The following is an 18552-nucleotide window of genomic DNA, read 5'->3' as shown; positions in this document are numbered from 1 at the left end:
AACATATAAATGTGTTGTTAAAACCGCCACCACCCGACACAGCCAACTCGTAAAGGTTGTCACGTAAACAGAACATGGCGGGTTTTAACGACACATTTAAATATTTCCGCAATCTAACCCAAACAACCTCTATTATGAAGTAAATACACGCTTGAACACCGCTACCATCACCGTTTTAAGCATGTGATGGTTCTGTGCGTGTTTGTTGTGTGTCTACACTGTATACATGGCGATCTTACATGATGCTATATCGCGAGCATCTGTGGCGTAGCGCTTAGCGCACCGCGCTATGAAAGATCAGTCGCAAACATCCTGGGCCTCGCCTAGGTCGACTCAGCTTTAAATGAGTATAAACATCATCCATGGGCAGATATCGGTGGCCCGGTGTTGTTCCAGCCACACCACCAAACCCTTGTGTGCCGTGCTGGCCTTAATAGGCGCTCGCCAACAGCACTTGCCCCCAAGGATCTGTATGCCTATGGGGGGATCTTTGTCTTTGTACATGCGTGGAGGTATATATCGGCTGTTTTGAACTCTGCTGTAACTTATCTACAGCAGGCATCAAAGCTGCAAGTGTGACTGGCCAAGCCGTTTCTGCTTCACTCATATTAGCTTATCTTCAACAGGAAAAAAAAATGACAATCCCCACGTGACAAAGAGAGAGCGCGTTATTTGTTTTCTTTTACAAAAGACGAACGCAAAAAGAGAGCAATGGGAGCCGGGCGTCCCAACAGAAAAGAGGCCTGCATCTCGGACACGAGGCGATCCTACTCCCTTTAGATGTTCGGGGGAATTCACATCTGAAAAGGTGACCAGGGTGGGCGGGCGGGCGGGCAGGTGGAGCGAGCGGATCTACTGGCCACCACAGCCACCTACCTGGACAGCCAACCACCCAGAGAGACATCCTCTCATGCAGGGGTCAGCAACAAAAACAACAATAAAAGCAATTTTTATCGAATTCGGTGAAACAAATATATGTATAAAACTCAATATTTCAAAGGCCCCGACGCCACGTGAATGCAAGACACAGGCTGCCCACCGCTTGCCCTCACGAACTCAAGGACACAAAACAAATCCGTGTCATATCCTGCGGTAGAGAATGCACACTCCACTGCTGGATGAAGGCATCCGCGCTTCTTATCGCTCACCGTGCCACTCAGTCCGCGTTGGTGAAGGGAGAGGGAGTCAGGAGATACGACCGGCTCAACCCTTGCTTAGCTTCTGAGATTCGAGGTGTTTTGGACGCGCTGAGGACAATGTGGTCATAGGCCTTTAGCATTTTAAATATGCCTCTTCGAAAACGAGCTGTGATGCTATCCACGGCTCGTATTTGAACTCGCCAGGTTCAGAGAGCTGCACACCACGCCGCCACTGCACCTCGAAGTTACATTGAACCCTCAGCACACCACAATTAGAGCCTTGTCCGCAACTCTTGGTCAAATCCATTCGTTCATATTTCTCTCCATGTACGGGAGGAAACCTACGTGCCAGGAGAAAGTCCATATTTGTGAGAAAATTGTGCTTCAGCTCCTCAGATAAGTCTGAAACCGACCTTCTGTGCTTTTTCTTAGAAGCAGCTTTCAGCTGTTAGGCTCATGTTCCACATGCTTGATGGCTCCATCAATGTGCGATCCACCAACCCTGCCTCCAAAAAATCGAACTAACAAGCATGCAACCAACACACTGGGCAACGTGTGTGACTTTCTGCATAACATTTTAGATTTTTATTTTTTTGAGCAACAGCCACCTGAAAACTGGCAAGAAAATGTCCAATTGTGGCCAATGTAACTTGAAGCTTCATGTGTTTATCTTGGTTCATTCCATTGCATAAGAGGCATAAATTACACGGCACATATATATGTAAATTTCTTATATATATATCCCAGTTATAAACTATGCGTTCCGCACCATGCGTGATGTGAACAAACCAGAAAGGAATACATAGAATTGCAATCGCAAGAAGAGGTTCAGGAATTCCTTAAGAGCCTGCGTTTGACGAGGTGTTCGTGAACAACACTTGGCCAAACGGCCTGTACGGCTAAACGGAAGGTCTTTTCGTACAGACTTACGCACAATATTAACTGCTGCCCGGCTGCGTGATACATTTTTCCAGATTATGCTCTGGCCCTTGAAAAAATATGCAAGGCCCGTGGCTACTGTGCATCGGTTCAATTCCTGGCGTGACTTTGTCCGCAGGAGAAACAAAACTAAAAGTATGTTTGCACGTCTGGGAAGCTGTGATGTGGGCTGCGCAACAAACCCAGCGATCTGGCTTAGATTCTCACCCACAGGTGATGTCAGCGGCGTGTGCTATCAGCAGCTGTCATGAGCATTTGCCGAGTTGGGTGAGCCATAAGATCAGCTCCTGGTTGCAATGTGTCAACATCACCAATGACAAAACCAGGCCGTTAAGACACCATCCTAGCCACATCACCGCTCCATGCACTACGCAGCCATTAATAGGTCGCTAACAAAAAAAACTCTGCCAAACGGCCAGCACGGCCCTTCTGCACAGTTTTACGCATAAACGATTAACTGCCGCCCAGTCGTACGGTGACTTCAGCAGGATTGTGCCCTTGCCCTTGAACTTTTGACCTTTCTTTTGACCCCCCACCCCGCGAGGAGGACAAACAACGTTAACAGTAAGCAGACAGCTCTCAAAAGCGGCGGAGCAGACGGCGGCGAGTCAACCCGTGCGCAGAGACACGCCGTTCAGAGTTGTGCAACGTGTGTGGGACCCCGTTCGGATGCTGCGTTAATTTAAAACATGAGCGGTTCACATTGATTTTGCGCAACGTTTTGTATGCACGTGTGTATGTATGTATGTTGAACTTGTTTCGCACCGTGTGTAGCCAATCGTGCTCATCAGAGGTGCTGGGGCAAGGACAACAAACTAATAAAAAATGAGTTGCCAACCTAGAAGATGATTTAAAAGTGCATAGCTCCAGTGGCTTCCTAATATCGTAGGGAAGAGCGTTCCAGACGGACGCAGACGCACATCTGAAAGCACGCCATGGGGTGACAGTCTTTGTTCGATGGCTAGCCAAACGCCGCTGCAAGGATGACCGGAGTTTGTGTGATGGCTGATGCTCCTTGACGTTATCATCGAGATGTCGTGGTTCGTTTGTGTGTGGCAGGCAAGTCACTTGTGGCAAGCGCTGCCACACGAGCGTTTTGTTACTTCACGTCCAACTCCTGCTGACCTCTGCTTTTGGTTTTAATGCATCGTAGGATAAAATACTACACCGGCATGCCTCTCTCTACTTTACACCGAGCCGTATTAATAAATAGCTGCAAAGTGAGACGTCCGAAAAAAAATATAAACTCAATTTAGAATTAACGGCCTGGCCTACGTGGCGTTTCGCATTTGTTGTGGTTAGCACGTACAAACATAATGAAAGTGAATGCTAATTTAAAAAAAGTACTCATGAATGCAACATGCACTTCAGCGTTCATTAGTGCATTTAATAGTCAGGTGAAAATAATCAAATTTAAAACCCGTACGTTTGAAAGCCACGCTTTTAAAGGCACGCAAGCTATGGGGTTGCTCTGCCAACCTCAAATCGCTTGCGTGTGGATTGACTTTCAACTCTGCAAACCATACACTCAAGCAATAAGTGTGCCAACCAAGATACTGCCTTACCTACTTCCATTTAAAGAGGCATGCGATATCTCTTCGGGCCAAAAGACGTAGCGCTGAAATTTTGCTCAAAGAGAATCAGGCACAAATGTTTAGGCCACGTTTCACAATAAACAAATAAATATTTGTGTTGCCTCTGGCACACCACGAGCAGGGAAGTAGAGTCAAGGAAATAATGTATGGAGGGGACAAAAAGAAACCGGAGAGAAGAGAAGAAATGGAAAAAAGGAGCAAAATGAAAGAAAAAACACCGACAAATGTAACCAAAGGGGATGAGGGCAAGAGGGAATGACTGCGCCAAGCTGTCGGGGAGGAGAGGGTCGTTGCCTTAGTGCCACCGTTCAATGGGCTGGGTGGCCACTCAGCCGTTGTCCATGTGCTCCGTTGTTCCTTCCGCTCCACACTCGCAGGTAGAACTCTCTTTGACCTTCCGCTTTGCGGTGAACGTGAGCGTATCGGGCGCGCGGTGTCCGAGTGCCGTCCGCAGTTTTGCGGGTAAGCATGTACGTGTGAATGTATTAGCTACGTAAGGTGCGAAAGAAGTTCAACGTGTATGTACGTAGAACTTCTTTCGCACCGTACGCAGCCAACCGTGCTAATCGGAGGTGCAGGGGGCAGGGGGGAGGGGGGCAACAAAAACTAAACACAAAAATAAGTTCGAACGAAATTAGTTTTGAATCTCGATAACGTGAGAAGCCTGGACGGGGATAGGTTGGTGTGGAATATCCAATAAATCGCTCGTTGGCGTAGTTTAAACCCCGCGAATATATATGGGGGGTGGGGGGGCAGGACCTCTCTCCAAGGTACCGTGCCCAACAAGCGAAGGCAGTGGACTGGAAACGCGAGAGGCTGGCCCCGGACGATTGGGCCCTGTGCCCCGCGGTTGTGGGGGGCGGGATTTGTGTGTCCGCTCAACTCCACCCTGCCAGACTCGTGCCCGTGGCAGGGATCGGTGGAGCTGGAAACGGCCAACATCAGCGGCGAGCGGCGTCTGAACCAGTGCTTAGTCGACCACTGCCTGTTGCTTTGTCTGCAAACATAAATCATTGGGGAGACAAAGGTGGCCTTTCGTTCACTGCGCCGGCCGTGATAGGTAATCGCTAACAGCGCCTGCCCCTAGAGTCGATGTCGGCCATATGGGGGATCTTTGTCTGTGTGTGTCTTTGCAAGCGTGCATATCAATCCGTGTGTTTATCTGAATCGGTGGTATAATGGTTTTCACACTGCGCTGTCATGTATATAGAGAACGGGTTCTCTAACAGTAGATACAAAAAATCAAGTGTCTGTGCCTTGCGGAAACTACAAACTCTTGCTTTTCAGAGTGAGGTGAAACGTGCAGGTGAATGATATGACTGCAAAGACAGGTAATTCTTTCTTCACCAGATGGGAGTGTGCAGTGCATTCAGCTACCCAGGTAAACTGGCCTTCTGGGTGCTGAACACTGCTGAGTGCTGAACACTGGTTAACTTTTGCTTATTGCCTTCGTATGGAAAACCCCAAGCGGAGTCTGTAGCCTGCTCAAACCAAGTGCAGGCAGTTGAATTCATGCTGTAGTCTGTTACGCACCAACGCGGAGGGCACAACTTTGGTCGTGTGCGATGCTGGACACACCACCACCCTACTTGCGTGCCAAGCTGCCATTACCCCTTTCCCATTCCGACGATGGACGTGTGGCTCATCAGTTTTTATTCCAATTCCGTTCCGACGACGTAGGGCATCGGAACAGAGTCGGAACGTCTTCAGGTCAGAAGACGTAACTCCCACAAGGCCATGCGGGAGGGCGTGCGTGTGGCACAGCTTGGTGCCAGCTATCGTAGAGTGCGGAGGCTGTGTCGCTGCAGTTATTTGCGGGGAGTACAATGTCTTTGCAAGCCACGGTGGCGCTACGCCTCTCTAAATAAAATGAACGCTGTGGCGCTCGCGCGTTCCGAGATTCATCGGTGAACGAGACACCCACCCTGCAACTTGTAGACGTCTCGGAATGGGAATTGAGGTTAACAGGTGTTTGCTAACCGTACACACGATGATTCAGCTTCACGCTTGTACGCTACACGTGTTCATATGTCAGTCTGTGAGCAAAAGCAAAGTCTGCCTCATAGGCAAAGTACGTTTGTCGAAGTGGAAAATGACTGCTTGGATGGCAGCGTGAGGCCAACAAATTAATAGGAATCCACGATGCATAGCAAAACGCACGTATGAAATTGAAGCGATGCGACTATTGTTGCAAGCCATTCTGTTTGTGGAAATGTGATTGCATCTCCCTCCTTTGGTATGATAAATAGCCAAGGATACAATTAAGTGTTCAACTTATTGTGTTCACAGTCATAATTGGCATCGCTATGAACTAATTGGTACATTCTAATCGCTGCTAATTAAACGCATCCGCCAACACAGCCCTCCGCACGCCTTGCAGCAACCGTTCAGTGTCAAACACAGGGTCGGCTGAAGCGATACAGACGAAATTGTTTTAATTCCACTACGTAGAGTTAGCCGTATTCTCTTATAAAGTTCTAGGTATTTCATGCCTAGATGCACAAATATTCTCCATTTATATTGTGTGAGTCTTTCGGTAAAGCCACGTAGATTTGAAAAAAAAATGAAAATAATAACAATATCACGACGTTTCGATCGCAACACAAGCAATCGTCTCTTTGTTCACCTGACGACGATTGCTTGTGTTGCAATCGAAACGTTGTGATATTGTTATTATTTTCATTCTTTTTTAATAAATCGACTTGGCTTTACCGAAAGACCCAAAGAATATGAATTCCTGCAGTCACGAAAGCTTTAGGTCAAGATTTATTCTCCATACATTTCCTATGTTGATGTAGAGCAAATGCATGAAATTTAACATTGGAGATAATTGGACATCCTACTGGACATCTGTGAAAAAAAGCTTCATAGCTCATCGGATTCCTCCAGCATGAAGATAATATTCCGATTCTGATTCTGAATTGTGTCCGGGGCAGCGGAGTGGATGTGTCGCCGTGATGATGTCTCCTCCTTCGTATTCGTGAACCGGCCATTGAGTCGTTAGGCGTTCCACGCTCTGTTCCAGGTGACCAAAGTCGCACGCCGGATATGTTGTTCATTTTCCATTTGCGGGTAAATTATCCGTATCTGCCACGTTTCGTGCCAATGATGTATATACGCATTTGTAAAAAGAGCTGTTTGCAAAAAAACAAAAAGGAGAGAAAGAAAATCAGCTGAAATAAAACAAAATTTAAACCGCCTTTGGCGTGGGCAACTTTCGCGACTCCTGACAATGTCACGCAGGGGCCACGTGCAGAGCCCTGGACACAAGACTTCGCCGAAGCAGTGAATTCCGTTCGATTCAAAAGCCATTAGATTGCTCGGGAGTTGTCAGACACTTACGAGTGCTGACACCCCCCACGAGCCACTTCTGGATTCCGTTGGCTGACGTGTGACTGTGCCAGACATTGCAACACACTTGCCTCCGCCAATGTGTTTCATATTACGTGAGGGTTATGGCTTAAACGTCAGGATTTTGGCTCCGGTAAGGCACGCATTCCCGTCGTATTGTAAACGCAAGAGCGGGGACACTTACTCGGCGTTTAACTGGTACCACTCTGATCCTTGAATCTTATTCCAAAGGAATGTGTTTTTTTCTTTCCTTTTAAATCTTGAGCCAAAAGCTTTCAGAGTCTGGCCCGTACTTCTCGTCAGGCTTTTTTTCTCCGTATAAATCTTGACAATCAAGCGCCCTGCGCATGTCCTGTCTGCGTGGACGCAAAACGCACGCTGAAGCAAGTGGATATGCGTAAAGTCGACTTACACATAACCGACGGGGCCGCATAATAACATTGCAAATATGAGTGCGTCTTTTTTGCTCTTCTGGTCCTGGTAAGCTAGCGACGACTCGGGAGGAGGGGAAATGTTGTGACCTCCACTTGCCGCGCACAAATCTGCGCAATAATGAGCGCGCACTTATATTTTTTATCTTGTTCAAGAAATCGTGAAACTTGGCGCCTTCAAAAAGACTGCTCTGTACGTACAGAAATTGTTCTTGAATGCCTCTGCACATGTACGCACGTGACTGTGGATGCAAGCCCCATTCTTGTTTTTTTTCTTCTTCCCATTAATAAAAAATCGACTCATCTCGACGAGTTGTGCAAGATGCACCACTACGGTGCGTACGAGCGTTTAGGGTTTCGGCGCAATCGTCCTCGCTGCGTTTCGACATCGCGGAGTGGCGCTGATTTCCGATTGATTGGTACCCCAGTCGCGGAGTTAAGTACACCCCTGGGAAAAGATAGTGTCCCAGAAATAAAATATTTAATTGCCTCGGCTATTTAGTATTAATTGGTACCCCGGGGTATCGCCATAAGGATCATTTACTCTTCTTCGGATTTCATCATTTCGAATGATATTGAAATTCAGCCGTTTGTTGAGTTGTATTTTAATTGTCACTGCTCAGCCTTGTGAGTCTTTAATGAGTGCACAAACTCTGGAAATGTGCTGCAGCATTCGCAAGTGGCTACAATACAGAAATGACTTAGAGAGCTTCCATCGGAAAAGCAATAAAATCATATTCACACAAAAGCATAAAAGACTGAAACCTCATTCTAGCTCCTGCAGTTGTATAAACCTTTCGTTTACATTTTAAAATTGCTAGGCTCGAGTTCACTTGGTAAATTAGCAGGCCTTCGAACCCTAGAAAACATGACTTTCACTTCCGGCCAGGGTCAACTCATTCCATCATCCCTCAGGGGTGAGCAAAGTACCGTAAAAAACGTGGGCAGGGATTGTCCTTTCAACAGTCTGTTCCTATCGTGACGGATCTGTTGAGTTGTTTGCTTCTGTCCCGTAAATTCCACCAAAGACTAAAGACTGCAAATGGACATGGGCACCATCCAATGTTTATTTGTTGCAGGGGAAGACACTTTGAATTGGACTTCAGTTAAAACATATTTCACAATTTTAAGGTCAGCCAGTGGCTAATGCCATGGCGGCTTGTGAAATCATTATACCTCCGATGGACTTCGTGTGCTAACCCTGCCCTGAGAGCAACGCGGTGGACTTTCAAGTGACGAGTTCAGCGCAGGACTTTTGAGTGCACTGTACGAGGGTACAATGCAGTGTGCACGGAGTGGCGCACAGCAACGCAAAGCTTGTCTACGATCTCGGAGCGCTATAATTAAGCAGCACCAAATATACAACAGCGGGTCTTTGGGGAGTCTTGGGTGGCTGCAACACAAAATGATCCAGCAACCCACTTACGCCCATTCCACCCTCCTTCCCTGCAAAATAAAGAAACATACCAAATGGAATGCTCCACCCCTTATATTAACCATGCATGCCAACAGGTGATCCTCGTTTCAAGATCACCTGCGGAATGTACGATTTTTCATCCGGGGGGTGCGGGGTCTTGGATCATTCATTTGGCCCGCGCGTTGATCTATTGTGCCATCCTCCTCCTGACCAACGATGAAAATAAAGGCCCCGACTATCGCGTGTCTGGCACCTATGTATATACACTGGCGCTGTGCGTCTTATGCCAGGCACGTGCGGTCACTGCATAAATCAAGCGTGGAATGCGAGCCATCAGAGTGGAGTTTACGGGCTCCGCGACGTTATGTAATGCGATGTTCTCGAGATGCCCATGCCAGGTATTCTGAACGTAATTTACCGTTTCGATGGCCTTGCGCTCGTTGCACATTTGTGGCGTAAAACATGCAGCCTTAATGAGGGGCGCAGGGTCCCCTAAAGGTTCGGGGCCTCTCTCGCAAATGTGACACCAAAATAGTCGCCCAAAGTAGACGACGCTTTGGGCCACAATGGAAACGTGCGATAAGGCCATGCACCGCAGCACTATATATTCAGATCCAATTACACCGCATTGCCATTTGAATTCCACCGCTGGTGTAGGAGCCATGGGCTATTTAAAGCTCCTGCGTATAGACTGTCTTGTCAAAGTGCAGCGCTTGCGTGCAAATGCTTCCCCACTATCGTACTGTCGAGAAAGTTCTCCAGATGTCTCCTTGGGATGACACTCAGATGGTTGACATGCATGGCTTCTCTCCATTGCCGCCTGCCTGCACTCAGTAAAAGTCAAACTTCACGCATCCCTTACTCACCCACTCCCCTCACCCCCTCCCCCCCTTTGCAACAGCATGGGATAGCCCACACCTGTGCGATCACAGCACTGGCTCCTGGGTGACTATAAAATCTGCCATGTTTTTGTCGGGGTGGAACTGGCAATACAATTCCATTTAATGATTAAACATTGACATCTTTAATATACCTCCATAAAAAAAGATGCCTATTGTAGGAGTAAGTCGGGGGGGGGGGGTTACAAATGCATATACTCAAACCAAAATAATACGCCCGATACGATTGGAACATCTGTTTAATTGCAGAGGAACATTTTGAAAGAAAAAAAAACTTAATGGGAGACAGCTGTGGAAATTCTATACAACTGTATACAGCAGACATTGAACTACAGTGGGTGAACCATGGCAGGGTGGCTTAGTTGGCTAAAGCCTTTTTATTGGTGGCCTGCGCATGAAGCCATGCAAGGTCGTAGGTTCAGCCCCAACACAGACAGGAATGACGGGTGAATTCCCCACGTGCCAGTCTCCGCACTGTGTGGTTCAATGGCACTGACCCACTCGTGTGAAAGGGACACGGGACTTGTCATCTCAAGAGACACTGGATTCGGTGAGAATTCGATCAGAAAGAAATCATTTTAATCGCCGGCGTCGAGGGACAACGGGTGTCGCTCCTCCTTGGCACAAGAACGGCGGGCATTCAGCTCAAACTAAAAACTCTTTTTTTTTTACCAGGTAAGACCCGCTGAGCGATATAGCTCGTTTTCAAAAGCGACCTGGCCACAACTCATAGCCCAATGGAGTGGCTTATCTCGTGGACATTTATGCGTGACGCAACACAGAGCAGATCGTGTGCTGGAAACACTGTGCTGCAATAAATCGGATATCAGATGGGCAGCTGGGCAGACAATATAAAAGTCACGGCGTTAGACTGACTACCATTCACCCAACTATTGTATCTAGAATTTACATGATACATAAAACGCACGTACGACTAAATTTAGGCGAATTGGTGGAGAAAAAAAACATTATTTGTGGAAAATGTCTAAAACATAAAATTAAGAACTAACCAAGAAGACAAAACCAACCAACGAGACGAACTGACCAGCACCAGGCCTAGCGCCAGAATGGTGGCAAAAGGAGGGAACGCCACGAAGCTATAGCGACAAAATGACCTCATGACCAAGTGCTAGATGGATTGTTACATCGTTGGACCGTGAGAGATGTTGACAGCTTGCAGATGTCTTCATCCAGCAGTGGATTGATAATGGCTGATGATGGTGGTCATCGCAACATTTTGAGCCATTCCTCTGCACTCTTTGCTTCACACTTATCATAATTTATTGCATTTTTCTGGGTGATGTTTTGGCCAGGAGAAGCCTGTGACCTAACAAAGGTTAGCATTACTATTTCAGAGGTGCACTTTCTAACAGTGTGCTTGCACATGACCACCTATTTTAAAACAAATGATCCAAATGCACACACGCACTTATCTGTCAGCAAATCTGTCGTCGCATGCCCTTATCTTAATTTAACTGTTGGCAAATTTCAATTTTCTGATTTTAGCCATGACTGTGGAAAGCATTGGGATAATCTTGTCGATGATGTCATAGGGTATTCTAACATCCATTCGACAGGAAAAGGCGCTCGCTAATGATGATACACAGCAGACTTACGACAGGTGGCAGTAGTATCTGAAATCTTGAACATTAATAAAAATGACACGATTAAGTTCCGACTACGTTTCCCAAGAACTGGCTCCACGCCATCTATAAGTACAAAAAAAGCGTTTTCTATGGTCTTTTTTACTTGTGCCCTACTGCAAACGCAGTATCACCCGAACAAATGTGCACCTACAATAAGCCAAAACGTCGTGCTGTCAAGTTTCTACGCCACATTGAGTTGACTGTAATTGTAATAATGGCCCTGGCACGGCTCGGCTGCACAGCGGAGTTTAGGTGTTCGCGGTCATCTCTGCGGCCAAATCGGCTCGGAGCAAGTTGCACGACTCACCAGGCCAGAGCACAGGCTGAGCACGGCCGTGTGTTCGCGCACGCCGTTCACGTGCCCCGTGTAGAAACAGTGGCGCAGCCCCTTCCGCTCCGCACCGCCGGCACCGCCGGCACCGCCGCCGTCTCCATCGCCGCCCAGCCGCAACACCGTGTATCCCGGCGCCAGGAACGACGAGTCGGCCGTCAGGTCCAGGCGAAAGTCCTTGCCGAAGGCGGCGAGGCGGTAGTGCGCGCGCGGCGCGGGAGGCTCGGGGCTGCGGCGGCGACGGCCGCCGGATGCCCCGTCGGCATCCGTGGCGGCCGGAGCGATGGCCTCACCCAGGTCGTTCACGCGCACGGGGAAGGTGACCTCGTAGTGGGACCCGGGAAGGTCGCGATGGACAATGCCTGGCAAAGGGGACGGGGAGGGGGGGGCGCAAGAGATCGTTCTTTTACGACAGTCACAGTCACTGTCATCAGGCAGGTGATCAATCCACTGCTGGATGAAAGCCTGCCCCCCGGCCGTCGACGTCTCCGTCACCTGCCCGGCACCTGCGCGTGAGATGATTGTGCTGGGAAGAGTTCGAGTCAAGTTGGCTGCCCTGAACCACTGGTGGGAATTCCACACCCCTTTGGCTGCGTTGGCCAGAGTGGCTCTTTGCTGATGGTGAAACGGGCCGTGGCCCAAGATTAGTTTAGATGTCGCTCGCCACGAATGTTAGATAGCCATGACCGGGAATTGAATGCATGTCACCAAGTTCGTAGTGCGGTGCCGTTCACCACCTAGCCGCTACACCACTGCTCTACCCCTGTAGAAATGCACGTTTGCATATTAATCGACACGCTTCCCATAACCATCGTCGGTTCCCCTGCTCCAACGATCAATTGGCAGGTGCTCATAGTCGTCAGTGTCCCAAAGTCAATGATGGCAATTGCTCATTCCGATGGTAGCAGGCAGTCTCTCCACAGCGTGTCCACTGTGAACTCTTTAGAAAGCGGCACTATTTTTACCTAGCACTCTTTTTATCGCCCCGTGGTGGGTGTAGAGGGATGAGATGTGAAGTGAACTTCATGATGAAGGAGAAGAGCCTCGAATTTATTGAAAATAAATTCTTAAAGTAACGTCAAATGGTCGTTATCTGACTACTGTAAACGATTTAGGGGATTTTTCTTCCCACTGGATACACCGCAAATAACAATGTGCGCTTGCGAAAGTCTGCGCAAGATATGTGAAAGTTACTTACGAATGACAAGTAGCGTGTACAATTTCCCAAAATGCGTGCTTTTGCACCGCAATGCTTACAGACGAAGACCGCGGTTACTGTAATGACATCATCTTGATTTTTGTTTTATATGACCTAAAAAAAAACGGTATCTATGATACCACTAATGCACGCAAACAGGGAATACCAAGAAAAAACCCACTGGACGCCTCATTAAACTTGCAGACATTTGACCCCAATCCAAATAATTTTCAGCAGCACTCAGTGTCTGCCAACGGGCAATGGAAACCCTCGCCCGGTTTCAGTGGCTCCACAGAAATTGGGACGCCGCTATTATTATGAGGGCCTGACGAAAACAAGACAAGGCAAACGCATTTGTCAATTCCTCTGCGAGACTTTTATCTTTGAAGCTGCGCTCCCCCCATGAAAGCACACGTGGCTATGCGTGAGGGCAGTCGGACAGACGTCCATTCACAAGTTAACTTTTACCAATTTTCATCAGCGTCAGCAACGTTAAATAAACGCATGTATTTTTTGCATGCATGTTGAACTTCTTTCGCATCGTACGTAGCCAACCGTGCTAATCGGTTTCGCTTTCAAAGGTTCCCTGCAATGGTTAGGCAGGTTGGCCCTTCAATCATCAACCAGCATTTGTCAATTTTACCCATTTCCCAGAAAGCAGGGCTTTAATGCTGTTTAATACCAACAACTCAAACGAATGCTGCACTGGTGTAAGTGTGAGGACACGAGATTTACAATCCAGAGGTCACTGGTTTGTTTTGATCTCCCAGCTTGGCAGGTTTAAACCAGTGGCCAAGTATTTAAAATATTGCCGAGTCCGACTATCCGGCAGTTTAAATGGACATGCCGCCGTTATTGGATAGGCAGGTTATGCGCGGTCGGGTAAAGTGTGGGTGCTCCCACCTCTTCACCGTCACCGTGTACATTAACAGCTCAAAATCACACTGACCCAAGTTCGCGATGCCATGTACCGTGCTATGAAGCAGCTGAGAGTCCACCGCTATAAAAGACGTATCTCTTTCAGCAGGAGAACACCTAAATGCCCATTTTGAGATAATGTAGTGTGCTTATCCAGATTCTCAAGACTGCTTTTCAAGAGGGTTCTGCATCGGGAATGTTTGGCCAAGTGATGTTTTTATGAGTGTCTGTAGGAGGAAACCACAGTAACTGGAGAAAACCACACACACACACACACGACGGGATGAACACTCAAAGGTCGTGACAGATGGGGGGGTCATGAACCCACTTTCTGTACTGCCATACCCTGAGCACCTCGCTCACAGAGGCTGTGGGAGTCTTGCATACCTTTGTTATCCACACACCCTTGCATCCCAAGCGCTGGATTACAGTCCCGCACCGCTACGCACAAGCGCCATAGATATGATCGGGCGTAGTACCCAGGTTATACTATGGCCTTGATTTGAATATGAATGCGCACAGGTTAAATCGCATTCCTTAGGAATGCTCTCACGTGCAATAAACATTACCGCACGCGACATTCACGGCCACGGCTCACATCTGTGGCGAGCGATATCTGACTCGGTCCTGGACCCCAACCACCTTCACCAACCCGCATTGACCAGCGTGGTGAAGTATGGTCAAACGACCTCTGTGACTGACAGGACAGGGCAGGCTTTTATTCGCCACCTGGTTGCCAAGGGTTACAGATAAAGGTGCAGCTCTGAAACAACTTGCTAATGCCACTGCTGGCATAAGGGCATCCAATAGAGGGAACACCAGAGAGCCCCACCCCCTCACCCACCTGAAGATAGTACGTTGGCCTACTCTTTCACGCTCTCCACGCGTCTTGGAAGCGGTGGGATTACCAACACTTTACCTGAACATTATTAATCATCAGGCACAGCGTGGGCTCATACGCACGCACAACGCTGAGTCACGCCACGTAAGAGACCTTGTTAATGTATATTTCCCAGTTAACTCACCGAATCATTGGTAAAATAAACACGGCATTCAGAAACAACTCTGGGAAGAGAGAGAGAGAGAAAAACCCTTCAAACTCCATGTGCAGCATGGCCCCGAGCCATACCACTTGAAAAGGGCCTGATCTTGTCAGACGTCAGAGTGTGTGAGTGTGTGGGGCCAGGGTCGTTTAGAAAATAAGCAGGTTGGCTGCAGGAAGTGGTGCCTGTTGTTCAACACAAGACACAGCGTGCCGCTGCTGCTGTGTTAAGGCTGGACTGCAAGTGCTGTCGTCCTACAGGGTGGCCCATGGCTTAGTTTACCAAGAGAAGAAACACACACACACGTAATTTTTTGCTAACAAATAATAACACTACTTTCAGCCCACCAGGTATATATATAATGTTGACCTTCATGTTAACAGGGAATGCTGCTGCGGTGTAACGGTGAGAACGCTGGACTTGCAATCCAGAGGTCATCGGTTGGATTACATCTCCCGGATCGTGCAAAAAATGTTACATTTTTCTAACCTCCCACCTCCCCCCCGGAGTTTGGCCACCCAGAAGCACAAATGAGCACACCACAGTTAGTCGAAAAGGCAGGCGTGTGTGGTGGGGTAAAGTGTGGGTACTCACACCTTCTGCAAGGCCAGAGTTACCCTTGAGAGGACCTTCCTAGAGCTCCTTCTGGAAGAGGACTTTCTGTGCTGCAGTGGAATGAGCAAACGATTACAGGGCTGCGTCTTGTTTGTAATAAAGATGCTGGGACATCAGTCCAGATCCTGGCAGTGTTAATCTCAGTGTCCACACTGTAAACGTCACTTCAAGAGTATAAACAACCAGAAGAACATGTAAATAATGCGCTGATATTATTTTCCTGTGGGTGTTGGGGCAACGACATAAAACATTCGTGCATCCGTTACAGATTATATATAAAAAAGTGAACCCAGCAATAGTAACAATGACCTTATGGTAACAATAACCCTATGATTCGAATACATGATAACAATGACCCTATGTTTCAAATCAATGGAAACAATGACCCTATGGTAACATTGACCCTATGATTCAAATCAATAGTAGCATTGACCCTATGATTCAAATCAATGGTAACAATGACCCTATAATTCAAATCAATGGTAACAATGACCCTTTGGTAACGATTACCCTATAGTAGCAATGACCCTATGATTAAACTCTGGAACAAATATTAAACATCTCCATCAATCTCTCGTGGTGCTACGGAGAGAATGGCCCCTGCTATGGTAATATGGAATTTCCCACGACGGGCTTGGAAAAAAACTTTAACTTGACAATAGTGTAAGCCGAGTGTAGCAGCGAGAATACAGGGCAACTTTCAAGTCTCTCTCCTGCTTCTTTTGTTCTCTCTTTCTCTCTCAGGTACCGTCACTTCCTCTACTTGAGCTCAGAGCTGAGCAAGAAATTGCTGAGCAAGGATTTAGACAATGGAAGTGCGTATCCCTGTACACCTTTGTGTGCGTGATCCCCCCCTCCCCCCCAATGAACGTAACTTTTACATTGATCCCCCCGAGGTGGATACAATGTATGGCTATAGCCCCTGGTCCAGGACACGAAGACCACACGTTTAAAGGGCCGTGACAGCTTGCGATGCTTGTTTACTTCGAACAGAAAAACCCACGACCGTGATTTGGGAGCTTTCATCTCCACTTACTGTACCTGCACAGGTCCCCAAAAATGAAACCCTTGTGATACGGCTCCCAAGAGGGACGACATTTAATGTCATTATCTGATTGCTAAAACTCTAGGGAGTAGTGCGGTGGCGCAAGTGATTAGCACACAGAGGTGTGAAGTTGGCCATCTGAGTTTGACTCCGGGGCATCGCTAACACCGCTGGTGAGTGGCATTTTAACCCGACCAGCACCCACCCCCTCACCAATCCGCACTAACCAGCGTGGTGAAGCGTGATTAACCGGCTCAGCATCCAGTGGCAGATTGTAAAAAGGGTCGAGTTTTTTCCATATAAATCTATAGCCTACTTCAAATGAACTTTCATCCGACCACAAATGCTTGCAAATGCGCCAATAGTAGCACGGCCAATGAGTATCTGCAAAGGCAATTCAGTCTTTGCACAGACTCTTCTATTAGCTGCAATTCAGTCTTTGCACAGACTCTTCTATCAGCTGTACGAGTGAGTAGACAGTCATGTGATGGCAGTACACAATTACCAGGTTTGAAACATAAAACAAAGTCTACTTGTTACTCAATGGAATTATTTATCCATTCGTTGACAGAATAAAATAGTCCACGAGTTCCAGCCGGTTATTTATACCGTTAGCAGACAACGCAGTACAACAATCTGAATACACTCGACACAGAAGGCGCAGTCAAACGCGAGGCTGTGCCCGGAGCACATTGTTACGATGGGTGATCCCAGTAGCACTCGCAACTCTGCCATAAGCGAGCAGCAATCCTGGGTGGCAAATAGCAGCAGCAGCAGCAGCGGCGGCAAGCGGCAAGGGCATGGGGTAACCCCACATCTCTTGCATTCGCCAATGAGAAGCGCTGGCGCGATCGATAGTACGCCGAACATCACGCACGCAGCATCCGCCCGGTCAAACGAGCCGACCGGTCAGCCGCCGGCCGGTCAGCTTGCCGGTCATTCCGGGCGGCCACGATTCGAGCACGATAAGCGAACGGAGCGAGGGGAATGCCCGCGGGTGGTGGTAGGGGGGCGGGGGGGTGTGTAGCGTGCCCGGGTGTCGACAGGAGTACGAGGAGGGGTACTCACGTTCGGCAGAGGCTGCAACGCGGTGCATTTGACCCGGCAGAGTAGGAGGCAGCAGCAGCAGCCACAAGTGCGACAGTATTCCAATACTGCTGAAGGCAGAAGGCATGGCTAACCACATCCAAGCCCAGCAAGCCAGCCAGCCAGTACTGCTCGTAGCCCGGGTGCAAAAGCAGAGGGGGTTTCTCTCTCTCTCTCTCCCGCTTCCTAAAGTTAAGGCGAGAGAGAGAGCGGTGTCGGGAGGAGGTGGTCTCCCTCGACTCTCAGCAGCGAAGCCGGCACGTCCTCGAGACGGACACCGTAGAGCAGGCGCACGTTTTCAGAGACTCGCGTATGCACGCATATTTATACATCCAATCAAAGTGAGCAGTGACTTGAGTGGACGTCAGCGCGGCTGCGGTGTCGCTTGATTCATTCATCCGTGGCGCGTTGTGCAGGGGACTGCGCGAAGTTGCAGCGCGTGCAAGTAGCGACTTTCAAACTCCGCTGCTATGAAACTCGCGTCTGCGCTCCAAGCCGCTCTTCCTCTCTCAACTCGCTACCTCGCTCTCCCGCTCCTCTCTGGCAGCGATCTACATTTCTATGACAAGCTCGCCCTAACCGCTTTGCCTGTGGGGGTTGGGTGGTGTAAAGGGTGGGGTATGAGAGTGTGTGTGTGTGGTTGGTAGGAGGGGTGGGTGGGTTTACAGATTGGGTGGGTGGGCTGTTGAGAGAAGGAACCATTGGCAGTTCTTGTGTGTGGATGCGCGTGCGTGCGTGTGTATGCGCGTGTGCATGCGTGCGTGTCTCTATGTGTGTGTGTGTGTTGCGTGATCACGCTAACAGCACTTGCCCCAATAGTCTGTCGAAGTTTATACGGGGGATCTTTGTCTTTGATGTGGGAAACAGTGATGCACAGCTGTAGTTGTTAGCACGCTGCA

General features: G+C 48.5%; 1 protein-coding gene across 1 annotated transcript in view; it reads right to left on the bottom strand.

Annotated features, from left to right (window-relative positions):
- Window positions 1–18251, bottom strand: part of LOC144730029 (A disintegrin and metalloproteinase with thrombospondin motifs 9-like) — a 171419-nt gene extending 153168 nt beyond the window's left edge. Inside the window, exons 1-2 of the mRNA XM_078610498.1 lie at window positions 17636–18251; window positions 11725–12110 (exon numbers count right to left, since the gene is read on the bottom strand). Coding sequence (XP_078466624.1) covers window positions 11725–12110; window positions 17636–17753 — 504 coding nt within the window. The 5' untranslated portion in view covers window positions 17754–18251. The remainder of the gene's footprint in view (window positions 1–11724; window positions 12111–17635) is intronic.
- Window positions 18252–18552: the final 301 nt, after the last annotated feature.

This window comes from Lampetra planeri, chromosome 34 (assembly GCF_965212315.1).
Source record: "Lampetra planeri chromosome 34, kcLamPlan1.2.h2, whole genome shotgun sequence".
Classification (NCBI taxonomy): domain Eukaryota; kingdom Metazoa; phylum Chordata; class Hyperoartia; order Petromyzontiformes; family Petromyzontidae; genus Lampetra; species Lampetra planeri.
The sequence above is the reverse complement of the archived record's forward strand: the minus strand, read 5'-3'. Positions and strand labels throughout refer to the sequence as shown.